The 19,705-nt window shown below is 42.1% G+C and overlaps 1 protein-coding gene across 1 annotated transcript in view; it reads right to left on the bottom strand.

Annotated features, from left to right (window-relative positions):
• abch1 (ATP-binding cassette, sub-family H, member 1) overlaps nt 1-19,705 on the bottom strand; it is a 48,039-nt gene that overhangs the window by 7,479 nt on the left and 20,855 nt on the right. The window contains exons 7-17 of the mRNA XM_080741053.1: nt 16,732-16,806; nt 16,405-16,597; nt 14,393-14,489; nt 13,496-13,664; nt 12,189-12,289; nt 8,981-9,051; nt 8,337-8,386; nt 8,002-8,058; nt 7,838-7,908; nt 7,509-7,597; nt 5,426-5,529 (exon numbers count right to left, since the gene is read on the bottom strand). Coding sequence (XP_080597179.1) covers nt 5,426-5,529; nt 7,509-7,597; nt 7,838-7,908; nt 8,002-8,058; nt 8,337-8,386; nt 8,981-9,051; nt 12,189-12,289; nt 13,496-13,664; nt 14,393-14,489; nt 16,405-16,597; nt 16,732-16,806 — 1,077 coding nt within the window. The remainder of the gene's footprint in view (nt 1-5,425; nt 5,530-7,508; nt 7,598-7,837; nt 7,909-8,001; nt 8,059-8,336; nt 8,387-8,980; nt 9,052-12,188; nt 12,290-13,495; nt 13,665-14,392; nt 14,490-16,404; nt 16,598-16,731; nt 16,807-19,705) is intronic.

Here is a 19,705-nt window from a genome sequence, read left to right as displayed (position 1 = left end):
GCCCGAACAACCATGAAAAACCTGAAAAGGTGTCGCAAGGCGCAGATTGGACTTTCCGTTCCAGAGATAATGGCCAAACATCTTGAAGACGGATACTTTCGGTGATTTTCTTATCTAATAACATGGGCTAGGAATGTCAGAAGGCGACAAACTAGATACCTGTGTAACGTTCACTTTGAGCTGCATCCAACGCATCCAGTGACATTTGCGTTGACCTTACCGTTAGGCCGCTAGTGGCAATTGACAGGGGGGGAGAGATCATTTTAATGCCGGTTAATCACTGCGGTACACTTTGAAAGTGAGAGAAAATAAAGCACTCCCCAAACATTCACACAAGTCTTCACAGATCTTCCGCCAAAAACACCACAGGAAATGAAAAGCCCTCCTCACATGCGCTGATAATTTCTACTGATAGTGAGAGGTGAAATGAGGCCATGACAACTCATATAATAGCTCTGCTCTATTTATTTACACGGCCAAATCCACTCAGTTAAATGAATATTCTGGGTTTTACTGCTTACATTCTTCAGGTACACCGGTGAAAGAGTTTGCAAGTGTCGCTGAGTGGGGTTTTGAGTGTTTGTATTTGAGTAAGTTTGGTGTGGCATGTGTGCTCGTCTAAGTGTGTGAGTGCAAATGTGTGTGTGTGCGTTTGTGCATGTGTGTGTATGTGTGTGCGTGTAAGTGTAAGAAGCACTATCCGTCTCCCTTGACAACGTGCAAAAATAGAGCGGCACTGGGAGGCCACATGACCACTTGGTTGCCACAGCAATCATGGGCTGTTGTCGTGGCGATCCCAGAGTGATCCTTGGATACGGGAGACTCAGGAAGTGATTTATGGTACAAGGTCTCTTTGGACTTCAGCACCTTAATTAACTCACACTCCCTACCTCTCTCGCACTCTCGCGCTCTCGCGCACGCACGCACGCACGCACGCACGCGCGCGCGCGCGCGCGCGCACGCACACACACACACACACACACACACACACACACACACACACACACACACACACACACACACACACACACACACACACACACACACACACACACACACACACACACACACACACACACACACACACACACACACACAAATCCATACCCACTAGTTTCTGCTACTGTTTGCATATACAGAACGTGCCTATTGGTAATCAATACAGTTGAACATGTACCAGTGTTTCCACCTGCAGATTGTAACCCTGACCCCAACGACCTCTAATTAACCCATTACGACCTGAGGCCGATTCTACAAAATGCCTTCTAAATGACTAGTTCTCAACACTTACTTTTTTCTCCCCCCAAAAAAAATAGCAGATGTACAAGCTCACAACACGGCACAAAGTATAAAGGTATAAAATCAAAAATATTTATAAAGATGCTTTCCTGGTTTTAATTGGTTAAACGTTTAAGACGTCACTGACGCCACAAGCGTGCTTTGAGAACAATGCAATGTGCAGAGTTTCATGAACTATCATCAAGTTCTTGAACTAGTTCCTTCTTCCGTTGTTGAAGTTGTGCCAGTTATCAACACGTTAATGTCCTGTTGTATGGTTCCGTATGTATTTTCACTACACTGTTCATGCCTGACAGAAACAAACTTTACAGTATTACCTGTGTATTGCTTCCAGGATCATGGGACTTCCCAAACCCACACTTGCTGATATGAACAATAAGGCCATCACACGCTTAGCACTTTCAATAACAAAATAACACTGTTCATCAACTGTATGGGTACTTCAACCTCATCCCATCGGGGCGAAGATACAGAACCCTGAAGTGGAAAGCAGGAGTTTTGTCCCCTCAGCCATTAAACAAACTGCCTTGTTAGGCCTGTCACAATTATTAGCCTACATAATCGTAAACGCATCGCAATGCGATGAGTTGTGAGCTTGTAGATCGGCTATTTCCACTATAAATGTATAAAGAATAAAGTGATTAAATATGCAAGTCATTCCTTTGTATATTTATTAGTTTATACTATGTCATACCTGCCCTGTGCAACTTCAAAGCCAAACACAATGCCTCGCCCGAGTCGCCCCCGTCGATAGGATGGTTTTCTGTGTACAGTGAAGACCTCATGTTTTGTCTTTGTGATCGTGTCGTTTTGTGTTACATGGTCATATGTTGTTCTTGTTGTTGTTTTCAAACTGACTCCCATTCTGGGACAATGGGGCCGCAATCACATATAAGCGTGAGACATCTTCTCCGTATCGTTTGAGAATGAGGGGAGGAGGGGGTGGTCCAATGCATTCTCTATCTAAGTCACGTGGTTTCATGTCGTTGCCGTGTCTCTTGCTCAACTGAAGGCTGCCTTTTGGCCAAGAGATTTGCAAGAGACAAAAAAACATGTGACCTTCATTGAGAATGAATTGGACCCACCCTCCGCCCCTCATTCTCAGACGATACGGACACGATAGCTGTCGCAAATGTTTGGACGGCGCCTAAAGATTACTATAAAAGGTGTGGTGGTTCTAGAACTAATGTCTCCATCTACACATTGCACGCCAAAGAATGAACTGAAACCATCTCTCACATATGCTTCCATTTCAAAGCTGTGTCACCATTGTCTGTCTCCATAAAGAAGTAACGTAATGTATTAAAGCATGAGCGCAATAGATAGGAGGGGACGGGGGGGATTAACACCTCCACTTTTTTTGGGTGGAGGGGATATCCCCCCCAGTCAAAAAGTCTGGATTAAAACTCTTTTTCCCCCAATAATAATAATTATTATTATTATGTTTATTGTGTCTAAAAACTTAAAATTACTGCTGGAATAAAACCAATGAGCGATACAATTTAAATAATTGAGGGTTCCTATATTATATACTCACCCCTTATAAAGCTAAAATGGTTTCTCCTGCTTTCACGTTGTTTTGAGACCTATAGTAGCTTTGCGGTTTGTGTGTCCGCTTGCATCATGTTATGGTTGTGAAACTTAGGTGTGCTATAAAGGATAATTATGATCATCTGAAGTAAATGGAAAAGTCTTTTCATTGGTCCTGCAAACATAATATCAACTCTCAGGTTCTGTTCGCCCCACCCTCCCCCGGTCCTGACTGTAAAGCAGCTTCTTCAGCACACAACAGCATGCATTGAACAGAGCCAGGGAAAAAAAAAAAAAAAAAAAGACTGCAAACCATAAGATCAACTTTCAGGTTCGCTCCACCCTCCCCCGGCTTCTTCCACACACAACTTCTTCCACACACAACACGCATTGAACAGAGACAGGGAGAGAGAGAAAAAAAGACGTAATGTAACATAGAGCAGCATGTTTCATTACTGTAAACTGAGAGGAGAGCTTGACTGTTTACATTCAAGGAAGCAGCTGATGTCTGTGGGTAAGCATGCAACAGAAAATCTTCTCCCCTCTTCCTTCTTCCTTCTTTATCCAACACCATTAAGCAATAAGCATGGATAACGTAAACGCAAGTGTTTCGAACGAAACACCTGTTTGCTAAGTTCTGGAAGGAAGCACTCCCAAACTAGTGACATGATCAGTTGATCACAATCACATCACGTTATGAATGTATGTAGGTTCCCAAATTGTGAAAAGTGAAAAATGGTTTGGTTTGTTGCAACAATGACTAGTTATCTAAAGTATGGTAATAGTGTCAAGTAGTGTGAGGATTAATGTTAGAGTGTTTGTGTTTGAGCGCCTCAGTTTGGCCGCTGAAGATAGATGGAGATACTAGAAACTAAACTGCTGGATGTCCCTAGTAATAACAATAATTGTATAATATCCCATCATCATCTATCTAGTAGTCATATGATTATGTCATACAATATTAACAATCTAGGCATCACAATATTTTTGTTTCAGTCAGTCACAGTATTATTGTTTTGTGAACTCCCAAAATGTTCACAGGATCTTGCTGTAGATTAAACGCACTGACTGACTTTGCTGTTAAAACAATGTGCATACACACAGTACACACAAGAATGTCATGTTATGCCATTCTCATATAGCCTTATATGATCTAGCCTGTTATACAGTAGATGTATTCTCAGATCATTATAGCCAACCCTTGTTTTCCATAGCTTAGCTAACTAGCCAAAGTTCTGATTGCATGCAGACTCATTTTTGCATGTAGGCTAATCATTTTCATACTTCACCCAATCTGAATAGTCCTATACTGCTTATTTTTCCTCCTATTCTATTTCCTATGTATAGCCTATATGCTTCACTCCTCATGTGCATTTGCTTGAGCACTGCTGCTATTGATTAGTGATTGTATATTCTGCACAACACCTGCACATATTTAAGCTGCTACTAAAAATACAATGTAGTGTTTTATTGTTATACTGTTTTATATTGGCTTGCATGGGAGGCTGGGCTCAAGTCAGAGTTCTGGTGTCTCATTCACTTGCTGGTGATGATGGTGGTCTGCACTTTCTATTTCATGGGTGGATTATACTGCATTAATAATACAGTAGCTGTATCTGAGTGTGCATGTAATGGATGATTATGTGTAGTGATCATGGTTAGATCAAGCTAGAATTCCTGGACTTTGTTTCAAGAGCTAGCATTGTCAAATTGTTACACCAGGTACCACATGTTTGTTTATAGCCTGCTTAGGCTACAATAGTAAAACTAAAAGAGTGAGAAAACATGGTAAATGGTGTTACAATTTGACAAATAAGGTGAACATGATTGCTGAGGCGATCACGGCTACCGTATCATTGTGAGACATGTCATTCAAACAGTAACAAAGTGTTCCCGGTTGGCCGGTTCTCCGCTTGCATGGGGGGGCCCATACAGATTTCTGGCCTAGAGGCCCAGAATTGCTAGTGACGCCCCAGCCCCCAGTGTTCAGGTCCAAGAAAAAGCCGCAAATATGATCGATTATACTGTACACACTGAGTAGTTCTCATTTCAAGGCGTATTACTGCCCTCTAGAGGCACAGTCCCACCAGTGCAGTGCAGTCGGCAGCTCAGCTCAGCTGTTCTGAATGAGTTTAATTAATGCTACGCGATAGTGACAAGCAGGCAGGCAGTGGGGGGGATATCACCAAAAGTGGGGGGGATACCCCAAAATTTTTCGCGCGCGCTGTGCGCGCGCACATACCTCACAGATATGTCCCCTTCACTTTTAAAATGCCTCTTGCGCCCCTGTATTAAAGGACCATAATACCATACGTCATTGTCTATTTACAGCTTCAATCACATACAGCTGCTCTTGGGCAGAAATCAAATTTCAACTTTTTATGTGTTTTCTTTTTCATAAACCCATACTCAATATTATGCATAATTGTAAAAAAAAAAAGAATCTGTCTATAATAACATGGTTAAGAATAGACAGTAGAAGGACTACAATGTGCTATCCTTTTAGCATTGTTCTATAATTGTACATCTGTACTTTTTGCAAACACACTGTGTGTGTGTGTGTGTGTGTGTGTGTGTGTGTGTGTGCGTGAGACACCTTGAAGACGAGAAGGATGAAGAGAAGCAGCAGAATGATCTGGACACTGATGACAAACAGCTGAGAGAAGAGGTGAGCCAACATGGTCTCCATAGAACTCACACCTGAGACACACACACAGGCACACACACAGGCGCGCACACACACACACACACACACACACACACACACACACACACACACACACACACACACACACACACACACACACACACACACACACACACACACACACACACACACATTCAAAGAATGAAAAATTGATTGATTGATTGATTGATTGATTGATTGATTGAATACTTCATCAAAAGTGTGCATAGGAATAGTACAGTTCACTTCAGATACACGGTCAACTAAAATGATTAAAGACCACGAGAAAGCGCAATGGCTTGTTTGCATAGGGGTCCTTTTGTACTTTTGTAAAAAAAAGAGAAAAAGATGTAGGGTAAACAAACACAGAGGGCGAGTTGTATAGAACACACAGGGGAGAGAGAGGAGAGAGAGAGAGAGAGAGAGAGAGAGAGAGAGAGAGAGAGAGAGAGAGAGAGAGAGAGAGAGAGAGAATATAATTCTGGATCATTGCATCAAACAGAGAAACTGTACAGAGTAATAAGTAGAGTATTTCATGAACACTTGTTGTGGTTGTGGTGCTGTGATCCTAGCACTCCCCCTACTGGTGATTCCTGAAAACAGCGCTTAGAGATGAGGTCATACATGCTGCCTCATGGAGAGGTCTTGTGACAGAATGCTCAGTGAGTAGCCAGCACATTGGATACACATGGTGGCCCACCATTGGTGGGACGTCATCACTTTGGAAGAGTGGCAGGATGGCACAGAGATATAAAAAGTCCATTTCTCATGACAATCATTGAGCTAAATTTTATCTAGAGCAGTGTTTATCAACCTGTGGGTCGGGACCCCCAGTGACAATTTAAGTACTCTTTAAAGCCTCTAAAATGACAAATTAAACATTGACCAAATTGTCAAATATCAGAGGCAGAAATAGTGAAAATAGCCGATCTACATGCTCACAACGGCTTGTGTTGCGAGGCGTTGTGAGCATGTAGATCTGCTATTTTCACAATAGAACTGTGTTATACAAAATGTAATTCCTCAACTCTTAGTGCTCATAGGGTGAGGGTTGAGAATCAGTGATCTAGATGACGAACACAAAATCCCCACTCACTCATTTCAATGAAGATTTCTCACCCAGTGCATACCCCCCCCCCCTGGGACACCCTCATTCTGGGTTTGGGCCCACTGTTTTGAGAAATCATGGGGACATTTGTGTGGTGTACAAGTATACACTTGTTCATGTTGAGGCCCAAACCGGCTGTTACTGTTATTCACTGTTCTTCTTTATGTACGTTCTCTATTCTACTGTGTCTCTTGCAATGTTGCCTGTTTTTATGTATGGGAGGGGACTACAGATGGAAATGGGCTTCTTGATGATATTAATGTTGTTCATTAATATGTTAAAAGGATCTCAATGTAAATAAGCCAGGGCTCTCCTGAGCTTATCTTTTTAGTTGACCTTGTACCAGTGAACTGTACTGTCATGAAACTGTACCTTTTCCTATGCAAACTTCTAATAAATACTTCAATCAATCAATCAATTTGTCCCGTCCAAATAAAAAAGTAAATTAAAGGGCCCAACTTGCAGAACAAGAGTTGACCACTTGGAAATCCTTGCTTCAGCAATTCACCCTTTGTTAGCCTTCTGGTTGGTCCCTGACTGACCAACCAGCAGGCTCTATCTGCCTTGTCCTGTTTCTTCCTTTTTTATGTTGAATTTGCTAAAACATCATTTTGGAGGAAAAAAAACATTGAAAAACATGCGGAGTCACTATACTGCCACTGAGCAGCTCCATTTTACTGAGACCAAGTTTGAAATTAGAATTGAACACAGAACAACAATACGAAGCAACTGAATTAAAATGGTAGTGGATGGAGTGCCCCACCGAGTGTCCCACCAAGACACAGCAACCAATGGGTGTGAAGAGGGGCGGGACAACGGGCGGGACTTGACAAAGGGTGAATTGAAGCCACTTTGGGATGCACTCTGAACCTTGACCTCACTCACCTGCAACAAAGCACCTGTCGAGAAGCCCCTCCTTCCTCTCCAGAACAAAGGAGAGCGCTGTCAGCCCAACAGCCAGGTAGAAGGTAATACTGGTTTGGGAGAGAGGGGACAGATGGAGAGTTTGAAACAAAACAAGAGAAGAATGTATGATAAAGTGATAGACTGTACTGTATTTGTCCATAATTATACAACATATATAACATAAAAAAAAAGAAAAAAAATCGAATAATGTGTATCATGGCAGCAACACAAGCTTGCAAATTTCCAACACGCGACATGGCATGCAAACCAACGCTTTAAGTGGCCAAATCCTCAGCCGAAATACTGACCTGAGTACAGCTCCTGGCGTCACAAATGCAGTGAAGTCAGTTTCCTGGCTGCCATATATAGGGTCCTCAAACTGGAATAATATATGTGACATTGGCAAAAATATGAACAAACTAGCACTTAAGTAGTATAACAAATATATAGAATATATAAATGTATTTTTTACCAGGATAGGTAATGCAACCAGGTAGGCCATACTGCCCAACTTATGATCCACAAAAGCCTACGGGTAAGATAGGATGACACAGAGAATACAACAATATATTGTTTGCATGGGAATTTGTGTAGCATACAACAGGTTGAAGCCTTATGTAACCAGGCAAGTTCAGCTAACAAACACAGCAGAAACATACCCTGAGGAAGGCTCAAAGAGCCAAAATGCCGGGGTGATCCCATTTTTAACTTTTTTTCAATTATGTTTTAGCCAATACTTATTAAAAGCTTTTTAACATTTAGACAAGTGCCTTGGTTTTCTTTTTTTCATTAGAAACATTTCTGTACCTGAAAGGCTTCGTAGAGTTTCTTCTGGAGCATAACGGCAATTTGTGGATCTATAAAAAACATATAGTTAATGATCACTAGCAGCATCAGTTCCTCACAATCACCACATTAATAAAGCAAAGACATTTTAAACAGTTTTGACTTCTATTCTTCTATGTGTCTATAGTTCTATAGACCGCTGAAGTCCTGACATCACTACCGCTAGAGGGCGCTATCTCTGCGGTTTCCATTGTTATTTGTTTGTGTTGAAATCCCCACTGGGCAGTTTGGCAACATTACAAGTGTGCATGCAATATAAGAACTGTGTTCGAAAAATAAACAAACCACTCAGGCGATTTTACTCATATGGATATGAAGCATCAACTGAAGATGGAAATGAATGCTAGAAACGACTACATTTCCGATGAAAGCTATTTAAAACCCGGAAGTTTAGTTTTTGGGGGGATTTCAACACAAAAAATAACAATGGGAACTGGGGGGATAGCACCCTCTAGCGGCAGTGACGTCAAGACTTCGTGGTCTATATTGTACCATGGGTTGTCAAATGGAATTGACCTCAGGCTGAAGAAGCCTAATTTAATGGAACAGCAAAGGCACTATAGTAGAGGAATGCTTGAAACCATAACAATTTCTGTAGTACTTACTGGTGTGATCCAACCACACGTGTACTGATCCTCCTTCCACTATTTCTCTGGAAACCTGCCTCTGCATCATTCTGTGCAACACAGACATATTTCTCAGAAACAAGGTTCTCACAAGTCACATTCAAACACCTGTATCCATACCTGTTTAATTCTGTTATTATTTTGATTCTGTTTTTGTAAAATATAGTAAGTATAGTATATACCAGGGGTTTTCAAAGTGGGTGACGGGGCACCCTGGGGTGCCGTGACAGCAGTCCAGGGGTGCCGCGAGATCATTTGATAATTTTTTAAATGTATTTGGACACTTGAAAAAATATTATTTAGTATAAATTGAAGTACAAAGTTATTTTCAGTCAGTTCTAACCAAAATGGCTATTATCTCAACGTTTTCCTCGCACCATAATCACTAAAATATTGTCACTGTCGGGCAGAAACCTCGTATCTCCAAGTTTCAAATGTGTACGTCTTTTGGTAAAGCAAAGCCCTGCTTCATCATACAAGACTGTTGCACAAAACTAGTGAAAACAGCCGATCTACAAGCTTGTAGATCTGCTGTTTTCACTAGTTTAGTACATTTTATGGATGATGAATACAAAACGAACGGTTTTGGACATACAAGGTTTCCACCCGACAACGACAATATGCTATAAATATAAGGTGCTGGGAGTGAAAATTATAATGTAGGGTTGCCTCGGATTAAAAAAATATTCATGGGGTGCCCTGAGACAAATAAGTTTGGGAACCCCTGGTATATACTATAGTTAGTATAGTCATTTGCACTTCTTTTTGTTGCTACTTTACTTTATTTTTAATATTTTGTATTTTTAGGGCAACCATAGCTGAGTGAGTAGAGAGACCATTCCATGTAAGTCTAATTATTAAATACTGCACCCCGCAAAAAAACTTAAGGGGACAAAATGATTGTTATTGTTATTCACTGTTGTGGAAGCTCTACTGTAAGTACAAGAATATACCTGCCTGCAGTGTTGTCAGTGATGTATTGTAAGTACATGTGACAAACTGACAATACAAAAATACCCAAATGTTGACACATACAGTACAGCAGAGAACGTTGTGTGTGTGTGTGTGTGTGTGTGTGTGTGGGGGGGGGGGGGGGGGGGGGGGGACAGCACAACATACATTGTATGTATGTCACTATGTTGTGTTGTGTAATGTAGGAAAAGTGTCAAACGTGAGCATGTGATTGTTGTGCACAATCTGCCCAGGTGGGTTAGGGACAGGCAGGACCAGACTTTCTACCCGGCAAATCACACGCACGCTGTGTGTGCACGCGAGCAAACACACACACACACACACACACACACACACACACACACACACACACACACACACACACACACACACACACACACACACACACACACACACACACAATGTGATTCATATACCATTCGTCTCAGGATACACTTATAATCACATGATGTTTTTGTGAATGCTTTGATGTACAGAACAGAGAAGAGTGGGAGAGATACTGTAGGGTGGGACAGAAGAAAACAGAAAGAATGATAGAAAGAAAGAAAGTAAGAAATTGACAATGTGACAGAAATAATAAGGAAAAACAAAATACTCTTAGAAATACACACACACACACACACACACACACACACACACACACACACACACACACACTACTACTACTACTACTACTACTACTACTACTACTACTATTATTATCTGAAGTTGCTTATCAGCTACATCAGCCTCGCCCTACTCCATGGAATGATCAAAATGCAACGAGGAAGCATGAATGAAACTTGGTTCTTTCATGGCGAAGACCACAGAGTTACCGGTATATATAATTCTGAGGATGAGGAAGACCCATGCAATGGAAGAAGAAAGGAGAGGAGGCCAGAGGAGAGGAAATGAGATTAGAGGAGACAAAAGATCAAGATCGGGTGAGGACTGGAGAGAGGTCAACTCCACAACAGTTAAATCCAGTCATGACAATGTCGAGAACAAGTCAAGGCATGTTGAGACAACTCTAGTCAATTCAAGACAAGACCTGTCATGTCACAATATGTCGAAGGGGTTTTACTGCAGGCTACATTACATGCAGAGTGTAGATTTCCATCAGAAACACTAACAGATAATCAGCAAACCAAATCTAAACATCCTTTTTCACCTGCTGAGACTATATAAACTTGCACATATGTAGCACTCTTGGCTTGTCAACAGACTAAAGATAGATAAGAACTCATTACTTTGCGATGCTGATAGCATTGCTATTAATGACCAAGATAACTGTCTGTTACCCTGTCTGCTAGTGGCGAAAAAAGAGAAAAGCTTCTGGGAACCCAGATTACCCTGTCCGCATCTGAACGATGTTATGTATTTATGGAGTCGAACTACACACGCCCACTTACTATGGTGTATTGGCTCAGACCCCTTGTTTCTAGTTCCATGTGTCCCCGTTGGCTGAGGGTGAATTCCCACCAGTCATTTGTGCCTTTTCTTTGATGTCTGCCTCAAAGAAAAGAAAATGCTAAGGAATGTGGACTGACCGTTTTCTTTTGAATATATGCAATATTTCTTATATAACAGCTCCCATTGTGATACAAAATGCAGACTGCTTTGCCATTGGTTTTTCATCCTTTATAACAGTGGATTTCAACCTTTTCCCACATCAAGGTCCATTATTCATAGGGCATTTGAGCCACGGACCACCATTTGATGAGATTTAGCCTCTCAGACCCAAACGTTGGATAAGATTTTGTCACCAATTCCATACTGTATTGATGTGGTATCCATAGGAGAGATAACAGTCAAACGTTGACCAAAATAAAAAAATATTTTATTAAGTATTAAGATGATAATTTAACTCTTGAGAGCATAAAATGAAAGCATTTTACAGTCTCAAGAGTTAAAGATTTATAAGGGTCCATTTGGTTAGCAACTCTCCATCATTTAGCTTGGGACCAACTGGAACCCCCTCAAGGACCACTGGTGGTCCCCGGACCGCTGGTTGAAAACCACTACTCTATAACATGGGTTCAATTATGCTGCTATCTGACTGACTTAACTGGTTAGTTGAACCACGCAAAGTGATTTTAAAACGATTGTAATAAGGCTTTTTGTCTGTCGGTGTATGTCATTTTGCCCAAAAATGGCCCAACTATGCCCACCCCTAGGTTGCCTTGTTTTAATGTTGAACACAGCATCATGCAAAGCAGAGGAGACATTCTCTCACCTCCTAGTAAGGTAGCTGGTGAAGTTCTGGCCAAAGCCGATGACACCCCAGTACTCTCCATTATAAATCCCTGCGAAAGCCTCTGAATGGGACAAAGGCACCTGGAACGCATAAGTCAAACGTTGTCATAGTTAAATCGTACAGAGCAAAATCCAGAGGGTCAATTTAACGGAAACATTGACCGCTACAGATACATTTTTATACCTTCAGTGTCAATCTTACAGTATTTTACTGTGTATGTGTAAAGCTGTGTGATACATTCAAATATATTACATGATATCATAATCATAAGATACATTACCGGTACCAGTGATGTTGCTAGGTTTTCAATGTAATGGGTCCTGGCTGGGACCCAAAGGTGGTCTTTTAGATGGGTCCCAGGGACATTTTATGTCCCACAAAAATGTCAAAATTAAACGTGTCATTTTTAGTGTTTAGTGTTAGTGTTTCATCTTATATGGTTATAATATGGTTATATTCAGAAATATGTGTAGACAATGTGTCTGAATGAAATAAACACAATTCCAAATCAGTAGACTGAGCACAGGTTGGGGCAGGAATGGGGACATCATCATTAGCAGTACATTTTGACTTGGGTTTAGAAAATAGGCTTGCTATGTTCTGTTCCCCAGCAGCAGGCCCAAACTCGTCTTTGGTGGCATTTTAATATGGTGCCAGAACAATGAATCACAGTTTATTTTTTAATTTAAGGTATTTTCTGCAATTGCACTAGTTTCAGCATTCAGGTCTGCGCATATCACAGCACAGAGAGGAGTCGTGTTTCAGCGCTGTGAACGGTCCGTTGTTACACTCAAACATGTGCCCCTATAGAATGTGGTTGCGCTGACTCGCGAGTGCGCAAAATGGCGACGTCCATGGATTATTTTTGCCAAAGTTTGCCACTATTGTATACTATTTAAAATACCTGCTGAGCTAGAATTTTTATCAAGCCTTTTCATAAATAATTTGGGGGAGAACACGATAGCCTCCACGTGGCCTCCCATGCAAGTCTCACAAAATATGATTTGATTTGAGATAAAAAAAATATATACATTCAAAGATTCAAAGTATGTTCATGATTTTTCAAAAATTGCAGATCTACAATCTCATAGCATGGCACGAAGTGACGCATTTTGAGCTTCTCATATCTCATACTTTTGAATAGCCAACCAGTGTGCTACAGTAGACCTATTTGTGAGACACATTCCATTCCATTTCACTTTCTCTCCATTGTGTTATTGCAGGGCCTGGCGGTCTGGCAGTCAGAGCTGAGCCAGACAGTTCTCTAACTACATGTTCCACATTACCTGTTCCACACTGGAGTTATCCAGGAAGGAGAGCAGCGAGCGGCTGTAGGAAGAGCTGGAGGTTTCATTGTTAACCACGGCCACCTGGATCCCCCTGGGGTCTCCACCGATACACAGACACATCAGAGAGATCTGGATGACTGGCAGCAAGAACTGGAAAGCCAAGGATCTGCACAAGACATCATGGACACACAACAAAATGTACCGTACAATGTCTTGAGATCATTATCTTTATCTGCTTGACCCAGTGCACACATGTGGTGAATCACTCATCTACGTAAGCATAATTGATACTCGTGATATGACGACTATCAACTACTTCACCTGAGACTGAGGTCTGTGCACCATGATACATTATTCATGTTCTATTCCTATCCGTTCTGTTCTTGTCCTTGTCCCATATCTTCTGGTCGCGTCATTTGTCCAATATTGTATTCTATAAATGTGTGTATTACACTTCAGAACTTTGTCATATAATACTGCCTGGTGTCATCTTGTTCTGCACAACATAACCAAGCGTACTCTCCGTGCCATTCCATATTCCATGCTAATATGTACAGGGATCTCTGTAAGATGAGATGGTGCAGACCTCAGAGAGTTCTGGAGGATCAAACGTAGTCAAAGATGATGGAATACTAAATAAAGGTAAAGATAGAGCAAAGAAAGTGGCACTGTAAAGCTTCTTTAGGGTTGATTTGGGGGTGAGAAAAAATACTGGAAATATACATTTATTGAACAGAGGAATTAAAATAATACTGTATCCACGTCACCTGACCCAAGGGGGGTGGTCATTCATTTCCCAACATACATATGGAATTTGTGACGGAGTGCATAGATAGGAATGTAGCTTGAACAGGTTTATTTCTTGTCTAAAACAAAACATATCAGCATCCTCACCCTGGCATCCTCTTCATCCGCACCAGGGTTTTGATCATCAGGGCTGAGATGTTCCTCCATTTCGGCAGCACGTGTCTGGCTCGAACCTTCCAGTCCGCTGTAGACAAACACAGGCACACACACAGGCAGAAGGTAAGAACACAAAATTATACAGCATCCCCAGGTGCCAGGTTCCAATCCGGCACAGAACCTTGTATCTTCCGTCTGTCTATCTTCGACTCGACTATCAAGTACATAGTACAGCACTATATTTACCCTCAAACTAAGAGCACAAACGTATTTCCTAGTTAATTTGTAGCACATACTTGCCTTCTTAGACCAGTGTTGTACCTGAACGCGTTCAATGAACGATCGTTCATGAACACGTTCATATTTTGGGGGAACGTGAACTGAACGTTCTTTGTTTTCGCTTGATGAACGATATTGTCGAACGCGTTCATTCTGACGCCCGTGAACGGCGTTCGTTGGCCGTTCATGCCGCGGTCCGCGCCTCCGCGGTCGTCTGTCCTCTCGTCTCTCTTTTCATTCACAAGCTCCAATAGCACTCACTGCACGCAGCTCCTCGCGAACGTTGATATGCGGTGCTGTCTGCACTCTGCAGCTGGGTGCTTCATCACATGAAGCACTGTGAATCTCCTCCTCGTTACGTCTCGCAGTCGCAACTCGCAAGTAAAGCCTGACTATAGGTCGTATGTGTGTTGCACGGCGAAAATAGCTGATCTGCAAGCTCACAACGCGTCGCATCCACGAGACAACGTGAGCTTGTAGATCAGCTATTTTAACCAACGCGGAAACATGCTGTGCGCAAGGTTTAGAAACTTCTGCCTTCAGCCCTTCACAATAAGGGTGCAGGAAGACTGGGCACTGGGCACCTAAATATTGTGGGCACTTCAATGTTAAGTTGGATGAAAGTATTGCTGTTTGTGGTTCTATATGGGCTGTGTCAATATTTTTGACAAATAATAGCTTGCAGCAACGTCTAAACTTTTTATTTTTATTTTGAATAGCCAAAAGTATAAAAATATTATGGTTAAAAAAAGAACTAAAAAGAACTAAGTTAGTTCATTTTGGGGAACCATGAACTTTAGTTCAAAATGTAGAATTATGAACTATGAAATGAACTAGTTAATTTTAGAAGTTTTGAACTTGAACTTGAACTAGTTCATTTTGAAAGTGAACTTTCCCAACACTGCCTTAGACCTATAATTATGGCCAACTAACCCAATTAGAAACAATTTGTCTTCTTTATGTCGTTCCCCATACAGTAGGTATACAAGTCCACAAGTCTCTGGGTTTTAGACAAACATCCTTGCATGTCCACCGGACAGGACTTTGATTATAACGCACCCAACGAAAGAAGATATTTTATAAAGCATTGTCAGGCATGATAAACCATGCCTGCTGTAAACAAAACAAGCACGTTCTGGCTTTTTGGTGCATTGATCCACCTTGGAAAAACAAGTTTGACCTTTTAAGGTCACTCGGTCAACGGTCATGATGTCACATGAGGTGTGGTAGTTTCTTGGAGGCATTCAGCCTGGGCCACAGGGTAGTGGTCCAGGCACCTAGGCTGGTAATCCAGCCCTTGCAGCGCTGCAGGTTCAAGTCCCGATCCTGATGACCTTTGCTGCGCGTGTCACCCCCCCATCTCTCTCCCCGTTTCCTGTCAGCCTACTGTATTAAAGGCAGAAAAAGCCTAAAAAATTTATTTTTAAAAATATATATTAGAGGCATTCAATACCACAGTGAAGACTAGAAGAGAAAGATGAGGAAGTAGGATTTGTAGCACAGAAGGCGCTGAGGGTAGAAAGGGGAAAGTTAAGAACATGCAGCACGGAAACTCATGGTGGTTTTGTGGTTTTAAGCAACCATGACAACAACAATGCAACCATCTGACATAACTTGAATACCTAGTTTAAACCTTTTGTGTCCCACATTAGACTCTGAAGTCTAGATGTAGTTTAAAAGATCACAGTATGACCTGTGACTGATTATTCGTTCAAATAACCTACCTGAATATTTGGGCTCTTCCTCCGTTGGTACCGTCCCAGTCCCCAGGATTGGCCGACTCTCATCGCGCCCACTTTCAAATGACAGGCTGTTTTCTATCACTGTGCCCAAGTTGGGTCCCGGGGGACTGGAGCCATGTTTGGCGTGGATCTGGTCAGACGTCTCACACAGCTGCAGGAAGGCATTCTCAAGGGTCTGCAACAAGCGTTAACATCGGCCATCTTGATTAGTAGCATGATAACGTGGGCTTATCCTTGTTCTTTTTCTGTGGGGAGGAAACATTTTCTAAAAGACATGACAAAAGGAGATATTTTCCAAGCGGTACTCACTGATGCATTGTGCTGCTTCATCAAAGCGTCTGGAGGTCCCTCTGCCAACAAATGTCCATTCCGCATGAGTCCCACCTGCAGGAATAACAGATGCATTCAGAACTGAGCGAGTAGGGGAGCTGTTTGGTATTATGGGGCTCCAGGACCCCATAATATTGGATGCCTGAAAATCTTTAACCACTTAACTCTTCACCGTACCATGAATAGTGAAAACAAGCATTTGTGATTCAACGCACTGTGATGTTGTAGATCTGTTATTTTAGTTATTTTTGAACATTTCTGAACATATTAATGACACACCCAAAAAAGGTAGCTGCGTCAGGCTGAAAGTGGTTAAACAAAAAAATCTGACAATAGAGATGCAGCCAAGCATGCAAAGACATCATAACAAGCAAACAACATTTGCAACAGAGATGTGTTTTTTTTAGCTGATGATCAAAATATTATGTGGTTTGGATAGCAAAGAATCTACAGTTTGAATATGGCAAATCAGTACAACCAGCCATTCCTCAGCAATAGTGTGTAAAGTATTGTTGTGCCCTACGTTAACTGATGACACAGTTGGCGACTGGGTTGGCATGCGTTGTAGTCTCAAGAGCAACAAAACCAAACACATACAGATGAAGCAATACCTCAAGCTGACTCAGCCTTCTGTTGTTCCCTCCACACCTGAATGATTGTCATGTTATTGTAGTAGTAGCTAAATGGTTGCCTAACCCTTCATTTGGACCCTAAATGATGGGAACATTATTTGGTCAGCTGAATGGAAGAAGCCTGTAAGACGAGTTTTACTTTGACACAGGAGGAATACCATAGCATACCTGGGAGTCTGGGACTACACCTATAAGTTGCACGTGGTGCTGCAAAGCTTTGTGAGCTTGCAGTTGCAGATCTGCTATTTCCACAACAATGGCACACAACAAAGATGTGTGAACCTTGTTTTGAACAGTGGAGTCACAAGGTTACACAGACAATACGCAGGTTCCAGGAGGATAAATTACCGGTAGGTCATGTGGATCACCATATCTTTCTTATTTGGCTCCTGGCAGGTAGCCTCCCTACACTAGACTGGGTCTGCGACCACCTGAACACTCTGACTCCCAAGGCTTTATAATGTTTTTGTTATTGCAACCAGGATAGTCGGGGGCCTTAGGGAGATAGAATGGTAATTTCGTGCTAATCAGTCTAAAAAGCGCCACATTTTGCACAGATGTAGCCCAAGGCATGCTCTAATGATTTAGTGCAGTTCAGGCCAAAGGTGGTACTGCAGCTGAAATGCTCTGAGAGCCATTCAAAAATGAGAGAGGCTCTCTATTCAGGAGTGGTAATTTAGCCTCAAACCTTTTGAAAAACGTTTTTGGGACATACACAATATGACATAAATACTTTTTAAATGCATGGTGTATCACCTTTAAGTAGGATGTGAGGGGTCTAACTAGGAGTTTGTCATGATGCTGAATCCATTGCAAGCATTTGTTTTGCACAAAAACATTCCTTGGGCTATAAATGGCCACAGAAAACTATGGTTTAGTGATGAAAAGTGATGAGTCATCACTTTTCACAGTTTTGTGGGCGTTTTCTGGGACCATTTCATTTCATGTCTACTTAAATACCCAGAAAAATGTTTTTCTGTGTATTTTCCTCCTGTATAGAAAGTCGATGGGAGCCTAACTTGATTTGGCCGCTGTGGCGACCCGGAAGGTCGCCGACTCGGGCGCCCTAGCTAAATCATTAGAGCAAGCCCTGGGCTACATCTGTGCAAAAGTTGGCGCTTTTAGACTGATTAGCACGAAAAAAAAAACCCTAAGGCCTCCGATTAGGAAAGCATTTTGGTTTTGGACCACATTTTGGTTCCAGCAGTTTACAACATCACATGCATCACATCATACTGTCCACCCATGAACACACAGACACAAACTGGTTTTTCTGACTTGCACACCGCATAATAAACAGTTATTCTGCATTATTGCTTATTGTGCTTCGGCTCTCTACCCTAGATATCACAGCCCTTGAGCAGTGTCATGACACTTAACAACTAAATTCACTTAACCCATTTAGTGCCCCAGACATGAACGGGTTAAAAGTCCAAGCTGCCGTTCGCCTGCTCCGTCCGCGGCCAGTCTCTTATTTTGAAGGCCGGAAGTAGATTGCGCTCACAATTCCTTACTTGACGATGTTTCCTTACTTGACGGAAGTCTTGCCGTCCAGAGGGTAAACAGTAATGGCGGATCGATGCCTTTCAGCTTGTACTATTTTAGCGAGAATCCAATGCCATCCTTGGCATCAAAAGCGTTTTTTGGACAAAATGGACATCAAAGATGAGAAAGACCGTTGGCTTCCATGTTAAGGGATCACTATTGTGTAACGTGGATGCGCGATGATGATGAATCGGCGAGTCCAAGCGTGCCAGCACTTTCCAACGGACGGTACGTAGCCCTTGCCAGCTTTACTGTATATACAGTATATTTCGCGAGTATACGCGGGATCGTCACTCTAAATACTCACGTATTTTTCGCGAGTATACTCGGGATCGGCTACAATTAAAATGTGAAGCACTCTGGTTTGGTTGGTTTTGGTTGGTTTGGTTCTTGATTCTTACTCTATAAGCTGCTCCTCGCCTGTATTTCACTCTCACTGCTAATCCTGCCATGACACCTGCATTTCCTCCAGGGATCACTAACAGGTTTACCTTATCTTTTACACATCTATCTATAAATGCGACAAATCTCTGTCTGTTTGTTTGTTTGTTTGTTTGTTTGTAATCCGCGTATCTCGAGAACCGTTCGTCCCACCGGCTTCAGATTCGGCACGCGCGTTCCCCGCTGCGGCGCGGAGTGCAGTGCCGGGCCTCGGCCCGACTCGGCATGCAGTTTTCCCGAAGCGGCGCGAAACGTTCGGAATCTCCTTACGCGGAGCTGATTGTTAACATCAGGCTGTTCCTGAGGAAATCGGCACAATCGCTGACTCATTGTGA

Source organism: Nannobrachium achirus (assembly GCF_963921795.1).
Source record: "Nannobrachium achirus genome assembly, chromosome: 13".
Lineage (NCBI taxonomy): Eukaryota > Metazoa > Chordata > Actinopteri > Myctophiformes > Myctophidae > Nannobrachium > Nannobrachium achirus.
Note: the sequence above shows the minus strand (reverse complement) of the source record. Positions and strands in the feature narration are given on the sequence as shown.